Source organism: Myxocyprinus asiaticus, chromosome 31, assembly GCF_019703515.2.
Source record: "Myxocyprinus asiaticus isolate MX2 ecotype Aquarium Trade chromosome 31, UBuf_Myxa_2, whole genome shotgun sequence".
Taxonomy (NCBI): Eukaryota; Metazoa; Chordata; class Actinopteri; order Cypriniformes; family Catostomidae; genus Myxocyprinus; species Myxocyprinus asiaticus.
In genome coordinates this window covers 2,377,384-2,400,544 of record NC_059374.1, presented here as the reverse complement: position 1 = coordinate 2,400,544, position 23,161 = coordinate 2,377,384, and the positions used below count along the sequence as shown (strand labels likewise).

The following is a 23,161-nucleotide window of genomic DNA, read 5'->3' as shown; positions in this document are numbered from 1 at the left end:
GCTTGCAGCTATATTTCCCTGTGGGAATGCTTAATGTCTATCCCATTGCCCAATGAGTTACAAATGTAAAGGTGTTTTATTTGACTGCAAAAGTATGCTAAAAGTTTTATGCTACAAAAGTACAAAAGCCATGTGCACTCCGTGGCACAAACATTCATGCAAACTCATCTGGCCACATTAGAATGTAGTACGATAAAATGTGTCCACGTGATTTTCATCACGCAAGTACACATTGAATTTTCAGCATTTTCTATGGTCAGTTTTCTCTGAAAAAAAAACTGAAGACTGAATCTTTTTTGAAGCAGTGAGCGAAATTCTTATTCCATTGTTCGTTGTTTTCATTACTTTGTCTACCCTTGTAAAATAATTTAAACCATTTCAGATGCACATTCAATATGAAGACTTTTTCCTGTTTAGTGATGGTTGTCATTCTTTTCTGTATCATCCTGATATCACACTGTGTTTATTGTCCAGGTGGTGGGACGGTTGGTGGAGTAGTGGGGGGAGCTGGTGGAATTCCTGGAACAGCACCAGGGGCTGGAGGTTAGTTATACCACCCTAATAATGTATTTGATGAAACTTGACATGCATGTCACAAAGTAAAAATGTTGCTAACTTTAAAGTTATTATCAGTTGGAACAAATCCATAGGTTATAATGACAGTGATGATTTTACTTCTCAGTGATGTCAAAATTTCTGTAATTATTGTGGGAAAGGGATTTGGGCCATGAATAAAAAAATCCTGTTTTGTTTAGTGTATCCAGGTGGAGTGAAGCCTCCCAAATATGGTAAGTCTTATTAGCTTACAATAGTTACACAAACCACTATATAAATATGAATCAAGAGTACACTAGTGGAGCACTTGGCATAGCTGGTGCTAGGTGAGTTGCTACTAATGTTTTAAGATGAATTAGACAGTACAGGACATTATAGCAATAACTTGACACTGCTTGGATCTTGTGTGTAGGAGTACCAGGAGGGGTTGGTGTTATCCCAGGCTATGGTTCAGTTACAGGGATTGGAGGACTTCCTGGAACTGTTCCAGGGACAGGAGGTAGACTACATGTTTAATCTCAAATACAGATTATGTCAGTTTCTCATAGGGGTGGGAATCACAAGGTAACTGGCGATACGATATAATATTGATATTTAGGTCACAATACGATATTATTGTGATTCTTTATTTTTGGTGTATTGCCATTCCAAACTATGATATATTGTGATATTTCACTCATTTGTCTTCATCGGACTTAAGAAAACTGTTTCCAAATCACCAAATGTATTGTTTAATTAATATTAAAGTGCCAGTTTACAAAACAAGGCCAGTTTATTTCCTAATATCTATGTGCAACAAAAAGCCATAAGCATATAAGACCTTAATGGCTCCTTATTTCTGTGGTTAGGTCAATGTAGCTAATCTTTATAAAAAATAAATGAAATTATAAATGAATACAATAGTAGCCTAAACACTTTAAAAACATTATTTATTACCACACAGTTTTAATACACAAAAGTACAATAGGTTTTACCTAAAAGGTTAGCCTATTTTTATTTGATATCAACATTTGTGTTAAAATACCTCAATTAAAATTACTACTGTAAAATCGTAATACATTTTAGCAAGGGGGGGGGGGGATATGTGTAATGCATGATAACTGCACCTTCTAAGGGACTGTTGTTAAACTCCTAGATTGATTTGATGAAATTACTTCCCATAACCATAATATTAATGTGAAAAATGTAAATAATAATATTGATATTTGGCATGCAAATATCGATACAATATCACAAGGAAAAATATCACGATACTTTAACATATTTATATTTTTCCCACCTCTACTTTCTCACACTTATTGTTCCTTAGTTGTCTCATTGTGGTTTATTTTTGGGATAGTTTTTTCAGTTTTTGTTCAATTTATAATGTTAAGTAACAGTGATGCATATTTTCAGGAATAGGAGCTGGCGCTAAACCTCCTAAATATGGTATGGATTTGACACTTTCCTAAGACATTCTTTTAAGTGCATTGGCAATGCTATGGGAAATAATAAAATAGCTTTTACTCTGACATTTATGCTGGCATTTATTTTGTTACAGAATATTTTTGTATTGATATTATCTTCTAGACCAAACTTCTTTAATTTGTAAATATATACAGAATTGTCGATAAGAGTACTGTTCAATGAAAGGTTATGCCATTGTTTCCTTAGGAGTGCCTGGAGGTGCAGGGGTCCCAGGAGGAGTACCAGGAGGAGTTCCAGGAGGTGTACCAGGAGGAGTTCCAGGTGGAGTACCAGGAGGAGTTCCAGGTGGAGTACCAGGTGTAGCTCTTTGTCAAGTGACAATAACTGGTGAAGGAGGTATAACTGCTTCATTCTGGATAGCATATGTGATAAAATGTAAAGAGCAATAGAGTTATCCGACATGTTTGACGTATAATTTTAAAACCAAGGTTTGAGATTTTGGATCGGAATCAAAGTGCATAGACTTCAGCACTGTTTCTTAAAGTCAGGATGAAATGGCATTCACAACCCATTTTACTTCCATAATCTAAAGTATTTCCAAGTGAAACAGGATATTCAAAAGAATATTGCATTGTATTGTATCGTGTGATACAATGCTCTTGATTCAATATCATATGTATCATACAATACATAAATAAATACATAAGTGTGATTAAAACCAAGCAACGCAGGGGGCCTGGGCAGCTCAGCGAGTATTGATGCTGAAGTCACGAGTTCAAATCCAGGGTATGATGAGGGACTCCAGCCAGGTCTCCTAAGAAACCAAATTGGCCCAGTTGCTAGGGAGGGTAGAGTCACATGGGGTAACCTCCTCATGGTCGCGATTAGTGGTTCTCGCTCCCAATGGGGCGTGTGATAAGTTATGCGTTGATCGAGGAGAGTAGCATGAGCCTCCACATGCTGGGAGTCTCTGCGGTGTCATGCACAATGAGCCACGTGATAAGATGCACAGACTGACGGTCTCAGAAGCGGAGGCAACTGAGACTTGTCCTCTGCTACCCGGATTGAGGTGAGTAACCGCGCCACCACGAGGACCTACTAAGTAGTGGGAATTGGCCATTCCAAATTGGGAGTAAAGGGAATACAAATTTTTTAACAAGTAGGGCGTGACTCTACTTTATGAATCCCAATAATTTTTATCCATTTGGAATTTATTAGGATTGTGGAAAGTCAGTTTTACATGCCAGAATGGAGCCAGGTGTTTAGAGGGATTAAAAAAGAGGGATTGGTGGAGACAGTCGAAATGGAAAGTCATTTCAGAGGTGGAGCAAGTCATTACACTTTGGAATAATTTGTAGGACTGTGTATTAAGAAAGTAAATAGGGTCAATTTTGATTTCATGTTGAATTTCAGCTAATCAGTTTATGTTTTAATTTTAAGGGTATCCCGGTGGTGCTAAGGCTCTTAAATACGGTATGCATATTAGCTGATTATTTAAAAAAGTACAGTTTAAGTGCTTTGAATGTTCTGCTATTAATAAATTATAATTTGTCCAGGTTTTGGTGCTGGAGCTGGTGTACCAGGAGGAGTTCCTGGTGCTGTGCCTGGACAGCGACCTGGTAAGCACAAAAGCTTCTCAGTGAGCAGTAATAGAGACTCTTCTGGTGATTATGGTTGCCCATATTGTACATAAATACAAAAAAAAAAAAAAAAAAAACAGTCAAACATTTGTTTTAACACTGTACTAGACATTACCTAGCCATGTACAAACCATTATTCCACTTAACAGAGTCTTGTCAAAATCAAGAACAAAATGCCTGTTAACTTACTTTGACAACATAAACCCATTTTTGAATTGTAAACATATTCCTAGAAAAATATAGGACTTCAAATGTTTGGAAATATAGTTCATGTTCAGTTTATTAGAACAGTTACACCTCATGTTTGTCTCATTAATTCATGGCTTCGCTCATATTAAGCTTGCTGCTTTGGGTTGGCAATTAGCTCTTTGTTGGCATATCAAAGCAGAGAGTTTTGATAATACAATATTTTGTTTCATGCTAGTAACATGTTCTCCCATATGTCCAATGGTGTTTGTGCTGTCATTAGGTTGGGGCGGAGTGAATGGAGTCCCAGGTGGAGTAGGAGCAGGAACGGGATATCCCTTTGGAGGTGAATTTATTATATGTACATTTCTGGGGGAAATTGCAAAGGAAAAAGATAGTATGAGGTTGCAGGACCAGTTGCTGTTCTAAATGCCAGTATTAGTGCTTTGACCTTAAAGTGGACAGCAACTGGCAGCCAGTGAAGCAAGACAAAGAGAGGTGTAATGTGTGCTCTTTGGTTCATTGAAGACGAAATGCACTGCCATTATCTGCAATTAGATTTTAACTGTGCATGCAGGAAGCCTGGCTAGAAAGTCATTGCAGTAGTCCAGCCTAGAGTTGAATTAGTAGTCCAGTCTAAAGATGACAAAAGCCTGCACAAGGAGCACGCTCTAATAGAAAGGGTGTGATCTTCCAGATGTTGTAGAGCACAAATCTGCATGACATGGCAGTCTTTGCAATGTGGTCTGGAAAGCTAACTAGGTCATCAAACACTACCTCTAGTTCCTTGCTGGCTTGGATGCTGTTACTTTTGATGAGATGTTCATGCAGCCACAGTGAGATTGTCTGACAGGACAGAGAAGTACAGCTGCATGTCATTAGTGTAGCAGTGGTAGAAAGTCTTTGTGCAGGGGGTGATAGGCCCCGGTGATGTTGTGTATATTAAGAAAAGAAACAAGCCAAATACTGAACCTTGAGGTACCCCAGTGACTAGTTGATGCGACTTAGATGTCTCTTCCCCTCCAAGATACTCTGAAGGATTGTTTTCTATTTTTCACATCTCTGCATCTCCAGATGAAATTAACATAGAATTTTACATAAAATGTTTACATCATCTAAACATATATTTTATATTTTCACAGGATATGGGACTGGGGCAAAACCACCTAAATACGGTAGTGGCTTTTTCATTTTTATAGGCACATTGAGTTCAGTTAATGTCACGATTTAAGTACAATGTGTTGCCAAAGATACTCTCCATACTGAATCAGAATTCATAAATGTCACAAACCATCCATGAGCAGGTGTCCCAGGTGGTGTACCAGGTGGTGTTCCAGGTGGTGTACCTGGCGGTGTTCCTGGTGGAGTACCTGGAGGTGTACCTGGCGGTGTTCCTGGTGGTTTCCCTGGAGGTCTCTATTCATTTTTTGTTATCTAGACAGCTGCAAAATATTCTAGATATTTTGCTAATCATTGAGTGGCATGTATTATACAGTAAGAGGATGGAGCTGGTCTAAAAAGATTGATTCTTTAAAATTTATTTTGTTTCAGGGTACCCCGCAGGAGTTAAACCTCCTAAATATGGTGAGAGACATGACCTATATGTCTATTTTAATACACTTAACATAAATTACAGTGCATTGGGTAGTTGACAAAAAAATATAAAAATTGCAAAATAAACCCACAATTCGGATGGAATTAGAGAATAAGAGACAAGGACAAGTTTGTTGCAGATTAAAAGAGATATTAATAGAAAGTAGTTCGTACAGATATAAAGTGCGTTACGGTTTATTTGCAGGAGTCCCGGGAGGAGCAGGGATACTACCTGGAGCAGGGACAGTACCTGGAGCAGGAGGAGTATTAGTGCCTGGAACTGGGACAGGAGCTGGGGTTGGAGGTAACTGATTGAACTGACCAATGAACAGGTCACTATCAATGTTCAATGTACAACAATGAATAGGACTGATTTTAATGTTTGCAGGATATCCTGGTGGTGTCAAACCTCCAAAAACTGGTATGTTAGTTTCAATAGCACGCAGCTTCATCCATACTTACGTTTACATGTCATTTGCCATGATTTTTAATCATGTCATGCAACAATAATTCTACTACCCAATGCACTGTTGTGTGATAGGTGCTGGGATCACTGGAACTGGCATAGCAGTTCCTGGTGCAACACCTGGTGGTGATGTGGTGGTTGTACCGGGTGGGACAGGGATTGGTGTTCCTGGTGGTACTGGGGTTCCATTTGCACCAAGTGGGAAACCAGGTACAATAAACCGCTTTACTGATGGTTGCATTTTCACCACCAATTGGCAAAAGCCATTAAGCACATGGTTTGCCGTGCTTTAGTAGAAGACTAAAAATGTGTTACTTCACAGCAAAGCTCCCAACCTTGGCTCCTGCTGGGACTGCTGTACCAGGTAAAAAAACAAACAAACAAACAAACAAACAAAAAAACAGTATTGCTGATTCTGTATGATAAATTGATGATCTCTGTGCAAGGTTACATTTAGTTTACTTGCTATTAATCAATCGGTGCAACTTATAGTATAAATGTCAAAGACCATCACTCTGGATCACTTCATCACTTATTTGGGGGACCAAAAAATGTGAATAGGAAGTGAATTGGATGTTTACTTAATGCATTATTTACATTGTAAATGTAACTTACAACTTAAAACTCGACAAAGCATTAACCTTCAAAATCTCATCTGTTTTTCTTCTCACATTTGCTTTTTCTGACACTATCGGTTAGGTTTAGGTTGAAGGCTTAGAGTAGGCAGGTCAGTTTTGTTGATTTAAAACTTAAAAACCTCTATTAATCTGTTCGGGATCTGAAAATTTAACTAGTTTTTAGCTCAGTTGACATCAACTCGGAACTGTCGCACTTCGTGTAAGGAGCCACATAATATAATTTTGCTAAAATGTCACCACATTCACATAATTTTTATGACATCAAGCAGATTTGCTTGTTTTGCATAATGTTTAAGTGGCAGGTAATTCTGAAATCGATGATACCACAATAATAGTGTCCTTTAGTACATCAAATAATGGTGCAACAGTCTGCAATCCCCACAAATGTTTATACAGACAACACCAAAGAAATTAAATAATAATAAATAAAAAAATATATATAGTTATAGTGCCTAGTGGTAAGCCAAGTGGTAAATTATGTGACTAAATCTTCCTATGAAGTGCTCATTGCAAGTGCCTGGACCTTGATAGTACAACATTAGCCGTGTTTCCACTATTCGGCCAAACGAGGGCATGCTAGTGCGTGCCAGGACAAGTTGCATTCCCACTATCACTTCCGGGGCTTCATCGTGCCTCCTCAGGGCTTACTCTGGGCCAACAGCCAATGGCGTTTGGCCCGCCGATTACCCATGGGCCAAACAAGGCCAATCAGGGATTGAGGCAGGTTCAATGTCAAAGGTGGAGTTTCGCCGAACTTGTCAGGATATGTATCCAGCGCACAACAATACAGGTCCGGGGAAAAAAATAAAAATAAAATTAGGGCACAGTACAAATCCGTTAAAATGCACAATGGACAAAGCAGTGCCCAAAGAAATTACTTTCCATGGTTCGGTGAACTTTAATAGACGGTGAGCTGGGACATCATCCCCCTGTTAGTGGAGAGACCACTCGGGATACCATGGCAGTTACAGTCGATGAGTTGTTATCTCTAATTTATCTTGCTATCTAGCTTATGTTTACATTCAATATAAACTCGATATTCTAGATAACTAGATAACATGATACCTCAGCTTGAGCTTCCCTCTTGCTTGTGAAATGGGTGAGGTGTGTGACGTTGGCACCAGGGCAGCGTATTAAGTGCGGGTTTTAGGTAAACGCTGCGGGGCTATTGGCCCGATGGTGGGAACGCAGATGGATTTTGGTCTTGCGGCTTGAGGTCCGAAGCTATTGGCCCCGACTGGGCAGTATATAGCCTTAGCTCGCACTGACCCGATAGTGGAAAAGCAGCTATTGTTTCCCTTGTTGACCTGTAAAAATCTGTGCACTCTTTCAACCGGAAGTTGGGTAAAGCCAGCCAATCAGATTAGAGCTTGTGATTTTGAGAAAGCCCTTGCCATTTTTAGTGCATTAGATGGTTTGTCAACCCTAACCTTGAGACTTAACAACAAGTTAGAGGAGCAAGCCTTTTATAATTACAAGAAATGAACAGTGGCTCATACTGTTAATAATATTATGCATTTATTCATATGAACATTTTATTTGTATGAGTGCTTCTTCCCCCACTAAGCATCTTTGACAGTTCCCCCTGGCAGCTTGCTGTTATTTTCTGTTTCCCCCTATCTAGCAAACATCCCATAACAGTTTATAGCTGGTTTCCTTCTGGTTATTCCCTTCACAATGGCACCCTGTTATTGCAGCAGCCTGTGGCTACTTCTACCCATGCTGAAATGTCTTCTCAACTAGTCACTTCTGTGCTGCTTGTCTTTGACTGCAAGGGTTGAAGGTGGAACATTTTGTTTCTTGGCAGGACCGACGGCTATTGTAGCAACTGGCAAGGCCCCTAAGCCCAGTAAGATCTAATGTTTTGCATGTTCAAATGTCTTGTCGCGGAACTACATTCCCGTAAAGGTCTCGCTTTAATCCCTTTCACTTTCCCTCTAACTTCGGCACTATCTGAGCTTGAGTTTGCCTTGCAGTCCATTTTGTCAGATGTCTTACTGACAATCTTTACCTCTACCAGGATATTACTCTTTAGAGATGGTCCTCTGGGCAGTGATGTTGTGTCTTAGCATAGCTCCCAATGTTTTGTGCATTTTATTAGTCATGTTTTTAGATTCACTCATTCAGACTTGCATATTAATAGTATGCCATTTCTTTATTCTTCTTTTTTGTGTAGGTGCGACAGGAGTTGTTCAAGGTGTGTGGTAAATGATCATTTCATCAGATGTCATGTTTTAATCATCTGAGTGTCTTCATTTGATTCATCAGATATCTGTTGATCAAGCGTTGACAGATAATTCTCAGGAAAAGGTGCCATTTGTGTCTAGAAATTTACGTTTTGTTTTTTTTAACCCATTAATTATTACATACCTTGGGTCTTTAAAGACCTGGCATGTACACTACTGGTCAAAAGTTTTGAAACACTTACTCATTCTTTATTATAATTTTTTTTCTTCACATTTTAGAATAATAGTAAAGTCATCAAAACTATGGAATAACATAAATGGAACTATGGGAATTATGTTATGACTAAACAAAATCCAAAATAAATCAAAACTGTGTTATATTTTAGCATCTTCAAAGTAGTCACCCTTTGTCTAGAATTTGCAGACATGTACTCTTGACATTTTCTCAACCAACTTCTTGAGGTATCACCCTGGGATGCTTTTTAAACAGTATTGAAGGAGTTCCCATCTATGTTGGGCACTTATTGGCTGCTTTTCTTTATTATTTGGTCCAAGTCATCAATTTCAAAAACTTTTTTTTAATTAAATTTTAGTTTTATAATGAAATAAATTAATACGCAATTTATCTTTAATCTGTTCGAGACATTTGAATTGTAGATGCTTACTTATCAATGTAATGACTCCCCTGCACTTACTTGAGCCACCACTAAATATAACATGTCCACCCCATATCTTCCCAAATTTTTCATTCCTCAAATATGAAACACTATCATATTTCTTACTTTTAAGCAAATAAATAACCTTCCTTCTTTTTATGGGATCTCCCTCCACGGATCTCTGAGCCAGAACCCTGTGAGCTCACTCGATTTCCAGCTTATGGCCTGTTATGTCGAGCAGACTCGGGAAGAGCCCGTCTAGGAATTTCACCATATCTCGGCCTACTTCCAACAATTCAGACGTTGTTTCACCAGGTTATGATTCTCCATGTCTTCCGACTTTTCCCAGATGTGCTCCAAGTCTGCCTTGGTCACTAGCAGTTTAGCAGATAATCTGATCCCTCAGACATCACTGTCTTAAAAAACATAATTCATCTGTAATAGATATCATGAACATGGGCTTGGGATAACTTTAGTAAACCTTTGTTAGTCAACACCATTTGCTGCTGCATCCACAGATGCATGTTACTATGTAAAGGAGAAGCCATACATCAACACTGTCCAGAAGCGCTGCCGACTACTCTGGGCTCGTCTCATCTTAGATGGAAAGTAGAACAGTGGAACCTTGGTTTTTGGTCCGATGAGTCCACATTTCAAATAGTTTTGGGAAAAAACAACCATGTTGTCTGGGCCAAAGAGGAAAAGGACCATCCAAGCTGTTATCAGCGTCAGGTCCAAAAGCCAGTGCCTGTATTGGCCAGGGGTGTGTCAGCCTGCCTGCAGTCCTGACCATCTCCAGTTGAGAATGTGTGGTGCATTATGAAGCACACCATATGGCAACGAAGACCCTGTACAAGTGTGCAGCTGAAGACCTGCATAATGGATAAATGGTGTAAAATTCCACTTTCTAAACTTAACAGACTTGTGTCTTCAGTGCCTAAATGCTTAATAAGTGTTATTAGAAGAAATGGTGATGTTTCATAGTGGTAAACACTCCACTGTCCCAACTTTTTTGGGGTGTGTTGTAATCATCTGATTTGAAATGAGTGTATATTTAAAAAAAAATCAGTAAAATTCACAAGGTAAAACATAATATAATGTGTAGTTGTAGTGCTTTCAATATAGCACAGGGTGAATATAATTTAGAAATCACTCCTTTTTGTTTTTATTAGCATTTTTCATACTGTCCCAACTTTTTTGGAATTAGGGTTGTAGGATGGCATGAGAGTAAGTAAATTATATGAGAATTTTCATTTTTGGGTGAACTATCGCTTTAAGCACATCTGGATATAACACATGTAATAGACCTTATTCACAGTAGGTCACATTTGATTTTTAATGGGACTGAAAAAGTGGCTGTGAGGGAATTACGGTCTCTTCAATGACATGCACTGTATAAAGCCATTTAAAGATCCTACATCACATCTAATTTTCAAAACCTGTGGTTTCTGGAGTTTGTTATCTACCGATATTTATTTTATTTTATTATTATTTTTTGAAAGATGCTTTTTCCCCCCAATGTTTTTTTCCACAGAACGATCAAGACAGTTTAAACAACAGCACAACCCAGTAGTGTATTCTAGGGCATACGCAGGCATATGCCCAGGGGTGTAGATCCCCCCCCAATAATCAAAACAAGCAAGTACAACCCCCCCATTATTTTTTACATGATCAATGGAAACATGTGAATGCTTCACGCTGCAACCCCCCCCCCCCCAAATGTTTAAGCCAAATCTACACCCTTGCGTATGCCCACCTATCTTTTAAAGGATTTTGTGTATGCTCACCTGAAATGAGTTATGATACATATGGCTGCCAGAACAGTGAGGAGACTTTTGACCGATAACTTTTAATTATACTGAGGTGATGCCGCAGCTCCGTTGAGTGAATTGTGATTATTATTATTATTTTTAATAAGTGTAAAGAGATTCTCGGCACGGAGCAGCAGGAGGCGGAATCGCAACTGAAGATATGGGCAAAAATAAGACAGTTCAACTTAGCTGAGCTACCAATCAGAATGTTTGTTTTAGACGTGATTGGATATTTTCTAACCAATCATATTTTCCATTTCAATAGAGGGCGGGACATTTCTAGCGTCTACAGTGAGAAGCGCCTGCAGCGCTGGAGTCACCATAATTATTTTGCGCTGTATATTTACCTTGTGGTTAAAAGTGAAAATATTAATGCATTTAAATAAAAACTTATGCTATTCAACATACTGTCACTGCACCCGTGCTAGTTTTTTATGATCCTCGCAGATGACGAGTTGTCCCATAATTGTATCAAATGTCATTTTTTCTGTCTTTTACCGCTGTCAGTTGTGCCTTTTTTCCTCGTATTATCAAATCATCTTAATTTATATTTCCTAATAGGAAAGCTATTTCACTATACACAGAAAATACAAATTTTGTACACAAATAAAACAAATAGCCTAATCATTAACACTTATGTACTGTATATTGTAATTACAATCAACCACAACATTAAAAGCACCTGCCTAATATTGTGTAGGTCCCCCTTGTGCCGCCAAAACAGCACCAACCCGCATCTCAGAATAGCATTCTGAGATGATATTCTTCTCACCATAATTGTACAGAGCGGTTATCCGAGTTACCGTAGACTTTGTCAGTTCAAACGAGTCTGGCCATTCTGGCTATTCTGAGATGCGGAATGGCGCTGTTTTGGCGGCACAAGGGGGACCTACACAATACTAGGCAGGTGGAGTCAGGTGGAGACCTGGCTGGAGTCACTCAGCACACCCTGGATTCGAACTCGTGACTGAAGTAACAGTTTATTATTTATGAGGTTATGTATGTAGCCTATTAGTTTATTAATAAGAGTAAGTATAAAGCCCATTTTACTGTTAATTAAAAGAACAGTTAATCAGACCTATTTATTTAGGCTAAATAGATGTTTAATATCAAGCTTTAGTAGTGTACTGTACACCTTACCCAGACATACATTTTGTAAGTTCAAATGAGACTATGATTACAACGAACCATAAATTGTTAATATAATTTATTTATGTAGGCTATTGAAAAATATACATTTCTTACACCTTTTATACAAGTGTAAATGTATGACTTATTGAGACGGGGTGTGTTCTGTTTTTATTTTGTTCTATTTCACATACTGTGTGATAAAAACACAGTATGCCCACCTCTTCAGTCACTACTACGCCACTGGTACAACCCACTGAAGAGACTGTAAGTCATCACTGTCCAAATTTAAATATGGAGCTACTCTGAATAAGGTTTATGCCAGAGTCATGAAAAACTCGGGCTATTACTTGGCTGCCTAAACATGTCAAATAATTTTTTTATCTGTCACCTAAACTTTAAGAACATAAAACTGAGATAAGTGAACCTAACAGCTTCCATTCTGCTTACCTACGTGGTCTATCATTCGCCAGTATTGTCTCACTCGTCGATCCTCTTTCCGCTCATTATAAACGTCACTCAGTGTGAAACTATCAAGCTTCATGCGTTTCTCCACTAGAGGCCACTGTTCACACACTCTCGCATTACAGCCACCCAAAATAAGTGCTTTACGTAGATGTGCCACTAGAGGGCAGGGTACAATCACAATGAGCAGTGTTGTCGTAATACCTAGTGCTGGATTATGTCACGATCTACATGATTTGAGGGAAATATAAATGAATTTTGATGAGGCGGAGTCTGCTTTCCCAAGTCAGAAAGTTCAACTCCAGACAACATTTACTATTAAAGTACCATGGTGGTAGCACAATGTTTTTTATTTACATGTAGCTTGGTAATTCCATGGTATTTTGAAGTACCAATGTAAATACCATGGTAAATGAATATAGTACCATGGTCTATATTAAAGTACCACCATCTGATACCATCACTCTACCATGGTACCGCCATAGTACTATTGTAAGCTCTTTTTTTGCAGAGACAGGCAGACACAGACAGTCCAGTCTACGGAAAGAAGACAAGTTTGACCTCATGATCTACTGTTTTTCCTCATTTTACAAACCACCACAAAGATTTTCAGTTGAAATCAAATACATACAGATTCCCACTAGGTGAAACCCTAAACAAAAATGCAGATTAATGGAACACAAACAACATTCCGAATCGTATTCCACTGTGATAAACTCTGTGTAGATGGATTAAACTTCTGCCATCACCACTGATACTGTAGCTTTTTTTATTTACAGGTCCTGGTTTGGTTTACCCCTATGGATATGGTAAATATTTCATTGCATTGTTGAAGTCAAAATAATCATTAGAGCACTCCAGATATTAAAGACTTCAGTCATTAAGGTCAATCAAAGTCAAACTGAAGCCCAATGTGTCTTCTTCCTGCTGATTTAGGTCCATATTATGGTGGTGCTGGACCAACTGGAGTTGGAACAGGTGTGTTACCTGGAGCCAAACCACTAAAAGCCCCCGGTGAGACACTTTACCACAGTCTGCTCAGCGTTTATATGTATATATACTGTAGCTATGTGCGCAAACAGTATGACATTTGCAATGTTTAAAATAGCATACTACAATACTACTCCAATGATTTTTGCAGTATGCAGCATGTGTGAAGTGTTTCTGACTTGACCTTCCCTTTCCAATCTGATTAATGAATCGGAAGTAATATCAACTTTGTTTTCATGACTGCCAAGAGTTCAGATAGTTTTACACAAGCTTGGATTAAAAATGCAAAATAACTATATTTATTTCCAAAATGATAACTACTAGATGCCACTTTCTTAATTAAACATGCATCGTAATGAGGTCAAGTGACAACAATGTAACATATTATTGTTTTAAATGTTCATTTGTTGCATATTGCATGCTGTTTCCAAAAGATCCTGAACAGTATGCAGTAAATAGTACTGAAAATATTTAAGTTGTGTGTGTGTGTGTGTTTGTGTGTGTGTTGTGTGTGTGTGTGTGTGTGTGTGTGTGTGTGTGTGTGTGTGTGTGTGTGGCAGGTGTTGGTGGTGTAGGAGGAGTGGGAGGGGTAGGAGCTGTTCCTGGACTCACACCTGGAGCAGGTATGGTGTCACACCAATACACCTCTGCATTTTACATTAGCCCTATTTTATTTACAGGTTTTCTGTCACTATTTCAAATGTATGTGTGCTTATTTATTATAATAAGCGCTGGGTGTAATCTGCTTACAAAGTAATTAGTTACTGTAATTTAATTTCCTTTTTCAACCCTCTAAGAACACATTGGAGAAAGAATAGCCATTGGCAAGTAAATGTTTGTTTTTACTCACCAGACTTGTAAATGTAAGTATAATACAACTGAAAACTAAAATAGATATTCAGAAAACCAAGAAGGGGATCATATAATAATTTATATCTATAATATATATATATATATATATATATATATATATATATATATATATATATATATATATAAATTATTTTTTCATATATATGATTTCATGCAATATAGTATGTGAGATTGTACATTTTATTTTCATATTTCATTTTTTATCCTTTTAATCACATTTTTAAAACTTGATATTTCAAATTCTATCAATTTATATGATGTCAAGAAATTGCATTTTCAATAATGATTCAAGCTGTTGTCACTGTTTGAAATTTCATACAATTCTTTAACAAAATATTCACAATATTAAAAATGATAATTTAAGTGCTACTACATCAAAACTACTATGCAAAAAATAAATAAAACAAGGGTTACCAAACCTATTTGCAAGAGCCTATTTGTTAAATCTTTAATATTTACAGTGTTTTCTGAAATTAAAATATTTCACAATGTATGATTGTGCCTTTTTAAATATTTATGTATTTACACATTTATTACACTTACTGCATCACTACATTTTGTAACATGCTTGTTTATATGCATTTGTCCATTTTATATTGAATTTACATTGATACGGATAACAAGCGCTAAATTGGTACTGTCTCTTTAAGAGAACCAGCAGCTCCATGAACAAATGTTTACGGTTGAATTAGCGCATCACACATTCACGAGAGAGAAGTTGATTTTCCCTCATCTGTCTAATGTATGATTAGAAATAATGTTTTTTTTTTAATCTTTCTGATCACTAACTGACTGTAAATAACAGAAAATATATTAAAAGAGACGTGAAATGAAAATGGGGTTTCTGGGTCTCGTCTTTGGACACACAATACACGGAACGAAGCAAAAGGAAACTTTCACTTGTATAATGTGTATGACTTGCTTGTGCAAATATTTATTGTACATGTTCTCAAATTCAAATCTACAACCTCTCCAGTTTTGCAACATTTTTACCTTGTAACAGACGTCCAAAAGGTGTGTTACTTGTGTAGACATGCTTTACAATGGAAAAAAAAAAAAAACTTTTCTGTTAAGTGTTTAAGAAAGTAATTAATAATGTGAACCTTTGATGAAATTATCATTAAAGTAATATGATTAACATTTTAATTAAGTAATTATTCGTTTTTGAGTAACGAGTAACTTAACCAAATCTGGAGATGATATACTGCAGCTGACAAAAGAATTTTGTTGGCTAAATCTTTGTTAATAATTAAACAAAGATCTTTTTATATGGGAAACATGTAAAACGATACTTCATTGAAAACTAAATTAAACAGCATTTTTTGTAGTTCTTTAATTATTATGCATACAGCTTTTAATGTATTTATATTAATTTAGAGACCTGGAATATATGTACTTTTTAAAATTTATTTGTAGAACTGTTTAAAATGAACTTGAAGAAAAAAAATGAATTAAAAATTATTACAAAATTAAAAGAAATTCTGATTAGTTACAGGACACTTATGCATATATTTACACTCACTGAGAACTTTATTATGAACACTGTGGTCCTTATAAATTTCCTGACGTGGTCTTCTGCTGTTGTAGCCCATCCGCCTCAAGGTTCGACATGCTGTGCTGAGATGCTGTTCTGCTCACTACAATTGTACAGAGGAGTTATCTGAGTTACAGTAGACTTTCTGTCAGTTCAAACCAGTCTGGCCAATCTATGTAGACCTCTTTCATCAACAAGGTGTTTCCGTCCCCAGAACTGCCGCTCACTGGATGTTTTTTATTTTGGCACCATTCTGAGTAAATTCTAGAGACTGTAGTGTGTGAAAATCCCAGGAGATCAGCAGTTACAGAAATACTCAAACCAGCCCATCTGGCACCAACAATCATGCAATGGTCAAAATCACTGAGATCAATTTTTTTTCTCCATTCTGATGGTTGATGTGAAAATTAACTGAAGCTCCTGACCTGTATCTGCTTGATTTTATACATTACACTGCTGCCACATGATTGGCTGATTAGATAATCGTGTGAATAAGTAGGTGTACAGGTGTTTCTAATAAAGTGATTAGTGAGTGTACATTTGAACTTAAAATCTTGGTTAAAAAAGTTCATATAATTGGTCAACTAGTCAATTCCAGAAAGTAACGCTGCTCTCTTGTTTCAGGTGCAGGGATTCCAGCAGGTGTGGGTTTAGGAGCTGGTGCTAAACCACCCAAACCAGGTAGGAAAATAAATCATACAACATATTTAAGTTCTACACTGTGATATCACACAATAATACTGTTGTGCCATTCCAGAAGCTTGGTGAAAATGACAAAAATTCTGATAGACTTTTCACAAAAGGTAGAAATTGAGGAAATGTACTCAATCACCATTCAAGCTTTGATTTGTAACAGATTCCTCATGGACATTAGCAATTAGAGGGTAGTTTGTAGAAATACTGTTTGATATAATGTATGATTCTTATTACACTGATATGTGTGTCTCATCTTGCTCTTTCAACAGGCTACGGCTCTTTGGGTACAGGATATGGACAGCCAGGTAAGGCAATGTTTCTCTAACCTCTGATTTTAAGTATTTACAGTACTGTGCAAAAGTTTTAGGCACTTGTGAAAAATTTTGCATAGTGAGGATCTTTTGTAATATAATGCCATAAATAATTTTCATTTATCAATTAATGTCATACAAAGTCCAGTAAACATAAAAAAGCTAAATCAATATTTGGTGTGGCCACCTTTGCCTTTAAAACAGCCCCAATTCTCCTAGGTACACCTGGACAAAGTTTTTCTAGGTTGTTGGCAGATAGGATGTTCAAGCTTCTTGGAGAATTCACCACAGTTCTTCTATTTAGTCTTAATTGCTTCTGTCTCTTTATGTAATCTCAGACTGACACGATGTTCAGTGGGGGGCTCTGCGGGGGCCATGACATGTTGCAGGGCTCCTTGTTCTTCTATTATATTTGCAAAAGGAATGTTTGGGAGTCTAAAATGTATATTTCCTATTGACACACTAAAGCTGAAGATATAAATAACCATCTTAAGTCAAATGTTTTTGTGAAACATCTTATGTGCCTCAAAAAGACTTTTGCACAGTACTGTAACTTTGGTGCATAACATGCCTCACACTGTTTGTGCTGCTGACATGAATGGTACCAGAATGATAATGGCTTTTTGAGCAGAAGTGTGCTATAACTATTCTAAGTCATCAGACTTAAGCACTTTATGTAACAATTTACATGTTAAAGTGTTAGTTCACACAAAAATGAAAATTCTCTCATGATTGACTCACCTTTAAGTCATCCCAGATGTGTATGTCTGTCCTTCTTCAGCAGAACCGAAGTGAAGATTTTTATAAGCACATTTCAGATCTGTTTGTTCATACAATACAACTAAGTAGGTGCCATCAGGCTGCTGGCTGTTTGACGGTCCAAAAGGCAAATTTAGGCAGCATAAATGTACTCCACACGACTCCAGTTGATCAATTAATGTCTTCTGAAGCAAACCCATAGGTTTGTGTAAAAAATAAATAGATAACTATAACTTTATTAACAAAAAAATCACTTCCTGCCAGCAGTCGACACATCACGGAGCTGTCTCGTGACGTAAGCTCAATGGTGCATTCACAAAAGAAGTCGGAAGCGCACTTTGTGTACAACAGAGGAACAAATGTCACGCAAGAGTTAGGTCATTTCAAACAGAACTACAGCGCTGGCCGGAAGCAACGATTTAAAGTTAAAAACGTTTTAATTATTGATTTTATTTACTTCTGAAGACAATAATTGATCAACTGGATTCGTGTGAATTACTTTTATGCTGCTTAAATATGACTTTTAGACCGTCAAACAGCCAGCAGCCTGATAGCACCCATTCGCTTTGTATGGACAAAATAAGCTGAAATGTGCTTATAAAAATCTTAATTTCGGTTCTGCTGAAGAAGAAAAGTTATACACATCTGGGATGACTTAAAGGTGAGTCAATCATGAGAGGATTTTCATTTTTGGGTGAACTAATCCTTTAAGGGTTTATAAAGGGGTTCATTAATAACTAATATTCATTTACAAATGCATTATAAATCACTGATATGCTGTTATAACCGCATGCATAAAATGGGTGACTTTCATATAATACCTACCAAATAGTGAGCCGTTTTACCTCACATGATATAAATGCTTAATAACACTTATTTAACATTAATAACCAGTGAAAATGTACCTTAATGTAAAGTGTAAAGTACATATGAAGCATTTATTAGTTACCAACATTAGAAATATGTACAGTATATAAATAATGGTTATCAGGCTTTATTATATGATATATGCTATGAAGACATGAAAAGTGTTTTTGCAGAGGACTTTGGGTAACTAGGACTAGGTAAAACCATTCTTTTGACAACAACATGACAAGGAAACTCAAGAATGTACAGTAATGAATATAAACACAAAGTGGACTGTAGTAAAATAAGATAATACCTCCTTTAATCTCACTATAATAATCTATTTTTGCTGCATTTTGACGTTAATCATGAGGGCATTTTATGTTTTTGATTAATTAATGATTAAGTATGAATAAATGTACTTATTAAGCATTTATAACTTGTAAGTTAAAATGCTAACTATTCGTCAAGTACTGCATGAAAGTCACCCTTTTTATTCAGGTTGTTGTAAGTGCATATCAATGATTTATAATGCTTTTATAAATGACTTATTCATCATTAATGAACCCCTTTATAAACCCTTAACAAAGGGAACATAAATGTAAAGTTTTACCAATTTTTGTCTGGTGTATGAATTATACAGTTGTGCTCAAAAGTTTGCATACCCTGGCAGAAATTGTGAAATTCTGGCATTGATTTTGAAAATATGACTGATCATGCAAAAAAAACTGTCTTTTATTTAAGGATAGTGATCATATGAAGCCATTTATCATCACATAGTTGTTTGGCTCCTTTTTAAATCATAATGATAACAGAAATCACCCAAATGGCCCTGATCAAAAGTTTACATACCCTTGAATGTTTGCCCTTATTACAGACACACAAGGTGACACACACAGGTTTAAATGGCAATTAAAGGTTAATTTCCCACATCTGTGGCTTTTTAAATTGCAATTAGTGTCTGTGTATAAATAGTCAATGAGTTTGTTAGCTCTCACGTGGATGCACTGAGCAGGCTAGATACTGAGCCATGGGGAGCAGAAAAGAACTGTCATAAACCTGCGTAACAAGGTAATGGAACTTTAGAAAGATGGAAAAGGATATAAAAAGATATCCAAAGCCTTGAAAATGCCAGTCAGTACTGTTCAATCACTTATTAAGAAGTGGAAAATTCGGGGATCTCTTGATACCAAGCCAAGGTCAGGTAGACCAAGAAAGATTTCAGCCACAACTGCCAGAAGAATTGTTCAGGATACAAAGAAAAACCCACAGGTAACCTCAGGAGAAATACAGGCTGCTCTGGAAAAAGACAGTGTGGTTGTTTCAAGGAGCACAATACTTGTTGACCCCTCTCCAAACATAGCGCTTATGGTTGTGACCATAAAGCTCTATTTTGGTCTCGTCACTCCAAATTACAGTGTGCCAGAAGCTGTGAGGCATGTCAAGGTGTTGACGGGCATATTGTAACCGGGCTTTTTTGTGGCATTGGCTTCTTTCTGTCAACTTGACAATTCAGCTCATTTTTGTTCAAGTAGTGTCGTATTGTGCATCTTGAAACAACCACACCGTCTTTTTCCAGAGCAGCCTGTATTTCTCCTGAGGTTACCTGTGGGTTTTTCTTTGTAAAAGCCACAGGTGTGGGAAATTAACCATTAGCTGCCATTTAAACCTGTGTGTGTCACCTTGTGTGTCTGTAACAAGGCCAAACATTCAAGGGTATGTAAACTTTTGATCAGGGCCATTTGGGTGATTTCTGTTATCATTTTGATTTAAAAAGGAGCCAAACAACTATGTGATAATAAATGGCTTCATATGATCACTATCCTTAAATAAAAGACATGCATGATCAGTCCAATTTTCAAAATCAGTGCCAAAATTTCACAATTTCTGCCAGGCTATGCAAACTTTTGAGCACAACTGTATGTAGAGATCAGAATATCATAGAGACATAGGTGTGGGCTCTTTTGACTTGGGCCAGTAAGCAACCATCCAGAACTCCCTAGCATCATGGTAGTGAGTTTTGCACAGGCAAGCACCACTCGCATTTTTTTTTTTTCAGAAAGTGTAAAAATGTAACAAAAAAACAAAACAAAAAAAAAATAAATAAATAAAAAAAAAAATATATATATATATATATATATATATATATATATATATATATATATATATATAATGTTATCTCTCTCATACACAGCACGCACACGCACACACACACACACACACACACACACGCACACTGCAATGATGAGGTGGAGAAGCTATCAACATTAATCCTGGAGCTCTAATGTGCTTTGATATCTTGCTGGCATTATAGCTTTAGAAGGACTTCCTGAATTAACTTCTCTGCTTATGCAAATGCACAGGAGAATGCAGATACACAGCCAGCAAAAACTCCAGTCCCATTGTAGCTCATTCATTCTGAAATGTGACTGCTTCCATCACCGGAAAAAAAATAACACATGAGATCAGTTAAATATCTGAGTTGTTTCCCCTAGACAATGAGATGAAGAGCAAATGGAGACCTTTACTTAAGTCTTCTGCATCTCCGATGTTTCTCTTGAGAAAAAGACAGTAATCTCACTCATATCTTCTCTAAAGTTTCAGAAGAGATCTCAACAGTGTCTCAAACTTTTGCAATCCAAAGTTAGAGATCTCAATAAGAACTGAGCTTTGCTATTGCAGTAATTCTATATATTTTCCTCTGGGCTAGTTTATTTCAGTTGAAGTGCTTTATGCTTGCCTGACATTGAAATCATTTCATGTGAGATTGTGAGTAAAGTGACTAGGTGGGAAGTCATAATCTTGTATATTACATTATTACCTTTTGCTTCTCACAGGTGGTGTAGTTCCAGGTGGATATGGAGGGTACCCACAAGCATATCCGGGTACTGAAACCAAGAAATATTGTACTATATGTCAAAATTCACATGCCTCAGTAAGGAATAGGGTACAAGGGGTTAAAGGCCCCCCTTAAGGAAAATGTGCATTTTTCTGGTCGCAAAGTATATCAAGATTTATTTTTATTGAAGACTGACAGAGCAACATAATATTTGTAAATGTTATTTTGATTAAAACTTGTTAAAAAAAGTTGGTGAGGGGGCCTTTTACCCCACAGTTGGGTTATAGTGATATCATGTAGATATAGGGGTAATAGTTATAGTGCACAATTTGTAAACTCATGCAAACACTTTTGAGACAGCAAGTAACAAATTAAGAAAATACTTATTCAAAATAACTACTTCAGAAACGTGTGCACCATTCCATGTTCATTTCAATCACATTTGGCATTTGGCAAGTATTCTATAAGCTAATGAATCTCCATTGTGATTGGATCAGTCAATGACCCCATTTCCACCTGGTTTTACGATGCGTCTTGGGTGATCCGATCACATGTGGTCAGGTGAGACACATCGCTGTTTACACCTGGTCATTTAAATGTGTCTCCTGTGACCACTTGTGATCGGATTTGGAGGGGAGGGTCTCTGTTTCATGATGACATACATCAATCACTCTGAGTGTTACTGCATGATATTAAAGCGCAACAAAGTCAGAAAAGACAAAAAAAGAGCGATTAAAAATGGTGTGTTGTTTCTCCCAGATGCAGTTGAAATATAATCTAAGCACAAACTCAACATGTCAAGCAGAATTATCCATTATTTAAGTGGATTACCTGTATTAAAGGTACTTCAGGTGTTCGTGCTTCTCATCTGTGTTGATATCAGACATACTAAAGAAGATCCATGAAGCTCTCGTGCTCACGTGCTCACGTGCGTTTTTTGACCACATTCGTATGTGGTTTTTGCGATCCGATCACAAAACGTTTTAGACCCCGTTTAGTCCTGTATTTAGGGCTGACCACATGTGATTGGATCACCCGAAATGCATCATAATACCAGGTGTAAACAGGCACCTGAAACAAGGGGGCTTTTGTACCCCAAATACTAATGTTTCAGTTATTGGAGAGTTTTTGAAAAACTTTTGATATAATCACCTTCTGAACAAAACTGGAAATGACAAATAAGTAGTTTGTCTCAAAATAAATGCGGTAATTTCAGGGATTCTCATTAGATACATAAATTTGCAACATTTTAAAAGTTATTAAATATTACATCCAATTACCTCAAAATTATCCTTTAGATCGGTGGTTTTCAACTTGTTTATGACCTCAAAGGCTGCATGTTCAATCAAATTCTAATTCCGTATTTTGACTCCGTTTCATTGGGTTAGGCTGCTAAATCACATTTCTATTGTTTTTTATGCAGTAGTACAATTTAAAATCTTTCTATTCAGCCATGTTAATAATTTCACATATTGTTGGGTCTATGCAATTCATGGTAATATTAATAAAGTTAGATGTTCAATTTAAGGACATTTTTGGTACAGTGCTAGGTCGTCACTTGATGCCCAAACTAAAATAATTA

The 23,161-nt window shown here is 36.9% G+C and overlaps 1 protein-coding gene across 7 annotated transcripts in view; it reads left to right on the top strand.

The window, feature by feature from the left end:
• Positions 1–23,161, top strand: part of LOC127422255 (elastin-like) — a 120,099-nt gene that overhangs the window by 87,088 nt on the left and 9,850 nt on the right. For 2 of the 7 annotated variants that reach the window (XM_051665644.1, XM_051665638.1), the window contains 22 exons: positions 475–543; positions 756–788; positions 968–1,054; positions 1,951–1,983; positions 2,209–2,358; positions 3,403–3,435; positions 3,519–3,581; positions 4,072–4,134; positions 4,931–4,963; positions 5,093–5,200; positions 5,340–5,372; positions 5,587–5,685; positions 5,770–5,802; positions 5,923–6,057; positions 6,170–6,211; positions 8,662–8,682; positions 13,511–13,540; positions 13,668–13,745; positions 14,282–14,344; positions 16,753–16,809; positions 17,094–17,129; positions 21,578–21,625. In XM_051665644.1, coding sequence (XP_051521604.1) covers positions 475–543; positions 756–788; positions 968–1,054; positions 1,951–1,983; positions 2,209–2,358; positions 3,403–3,435; positions 3,519–3,581; positions 4,072–4,134; positions 4,931–4,963; positions 5,093–5,200; positions 5,340–5,372; positions 5,587–5,685; positions 5,770–5,802; positions 5,923–6,057; positions 6,170–6,211; positions 8,662–8,682; positions 13,511–13,540; positions 13,668–13,745; positions 14,282–14,344; positions 16,753–16,809; positions 17,094–17,129; positions 21,578–21,625 — 1,347 coding nt within the window. The remainder of the gene's footprint in view (positions 1–474; positions 544–755; positions 789–967; positions 1,055–1,950; positions 1,984–2,208; positions 2,359–3,402; positions 3,436–3,518; positions 3,582–4,071; positions 4,135–4,930; positions 4,964–5,092; positions 5,201–5,339; positions 5,373–5,586; positions 5,686–5,769; positions 5,803–5,922; positions 6,058–6,169; positions 6,212–8,661; positions 8,683–13,510; positions 13,541–13,667; positions 13,746–14,281; positions 14,345–16,752; positions 16,810–17,093; positions 17,130–21,577; positions 21,626–23,161) is intronic. The other 5 variants (XM_051665645.1, XM_051665643.1, XM_051665640.1 and 2 more) reach the window with 5 other exon arrangements.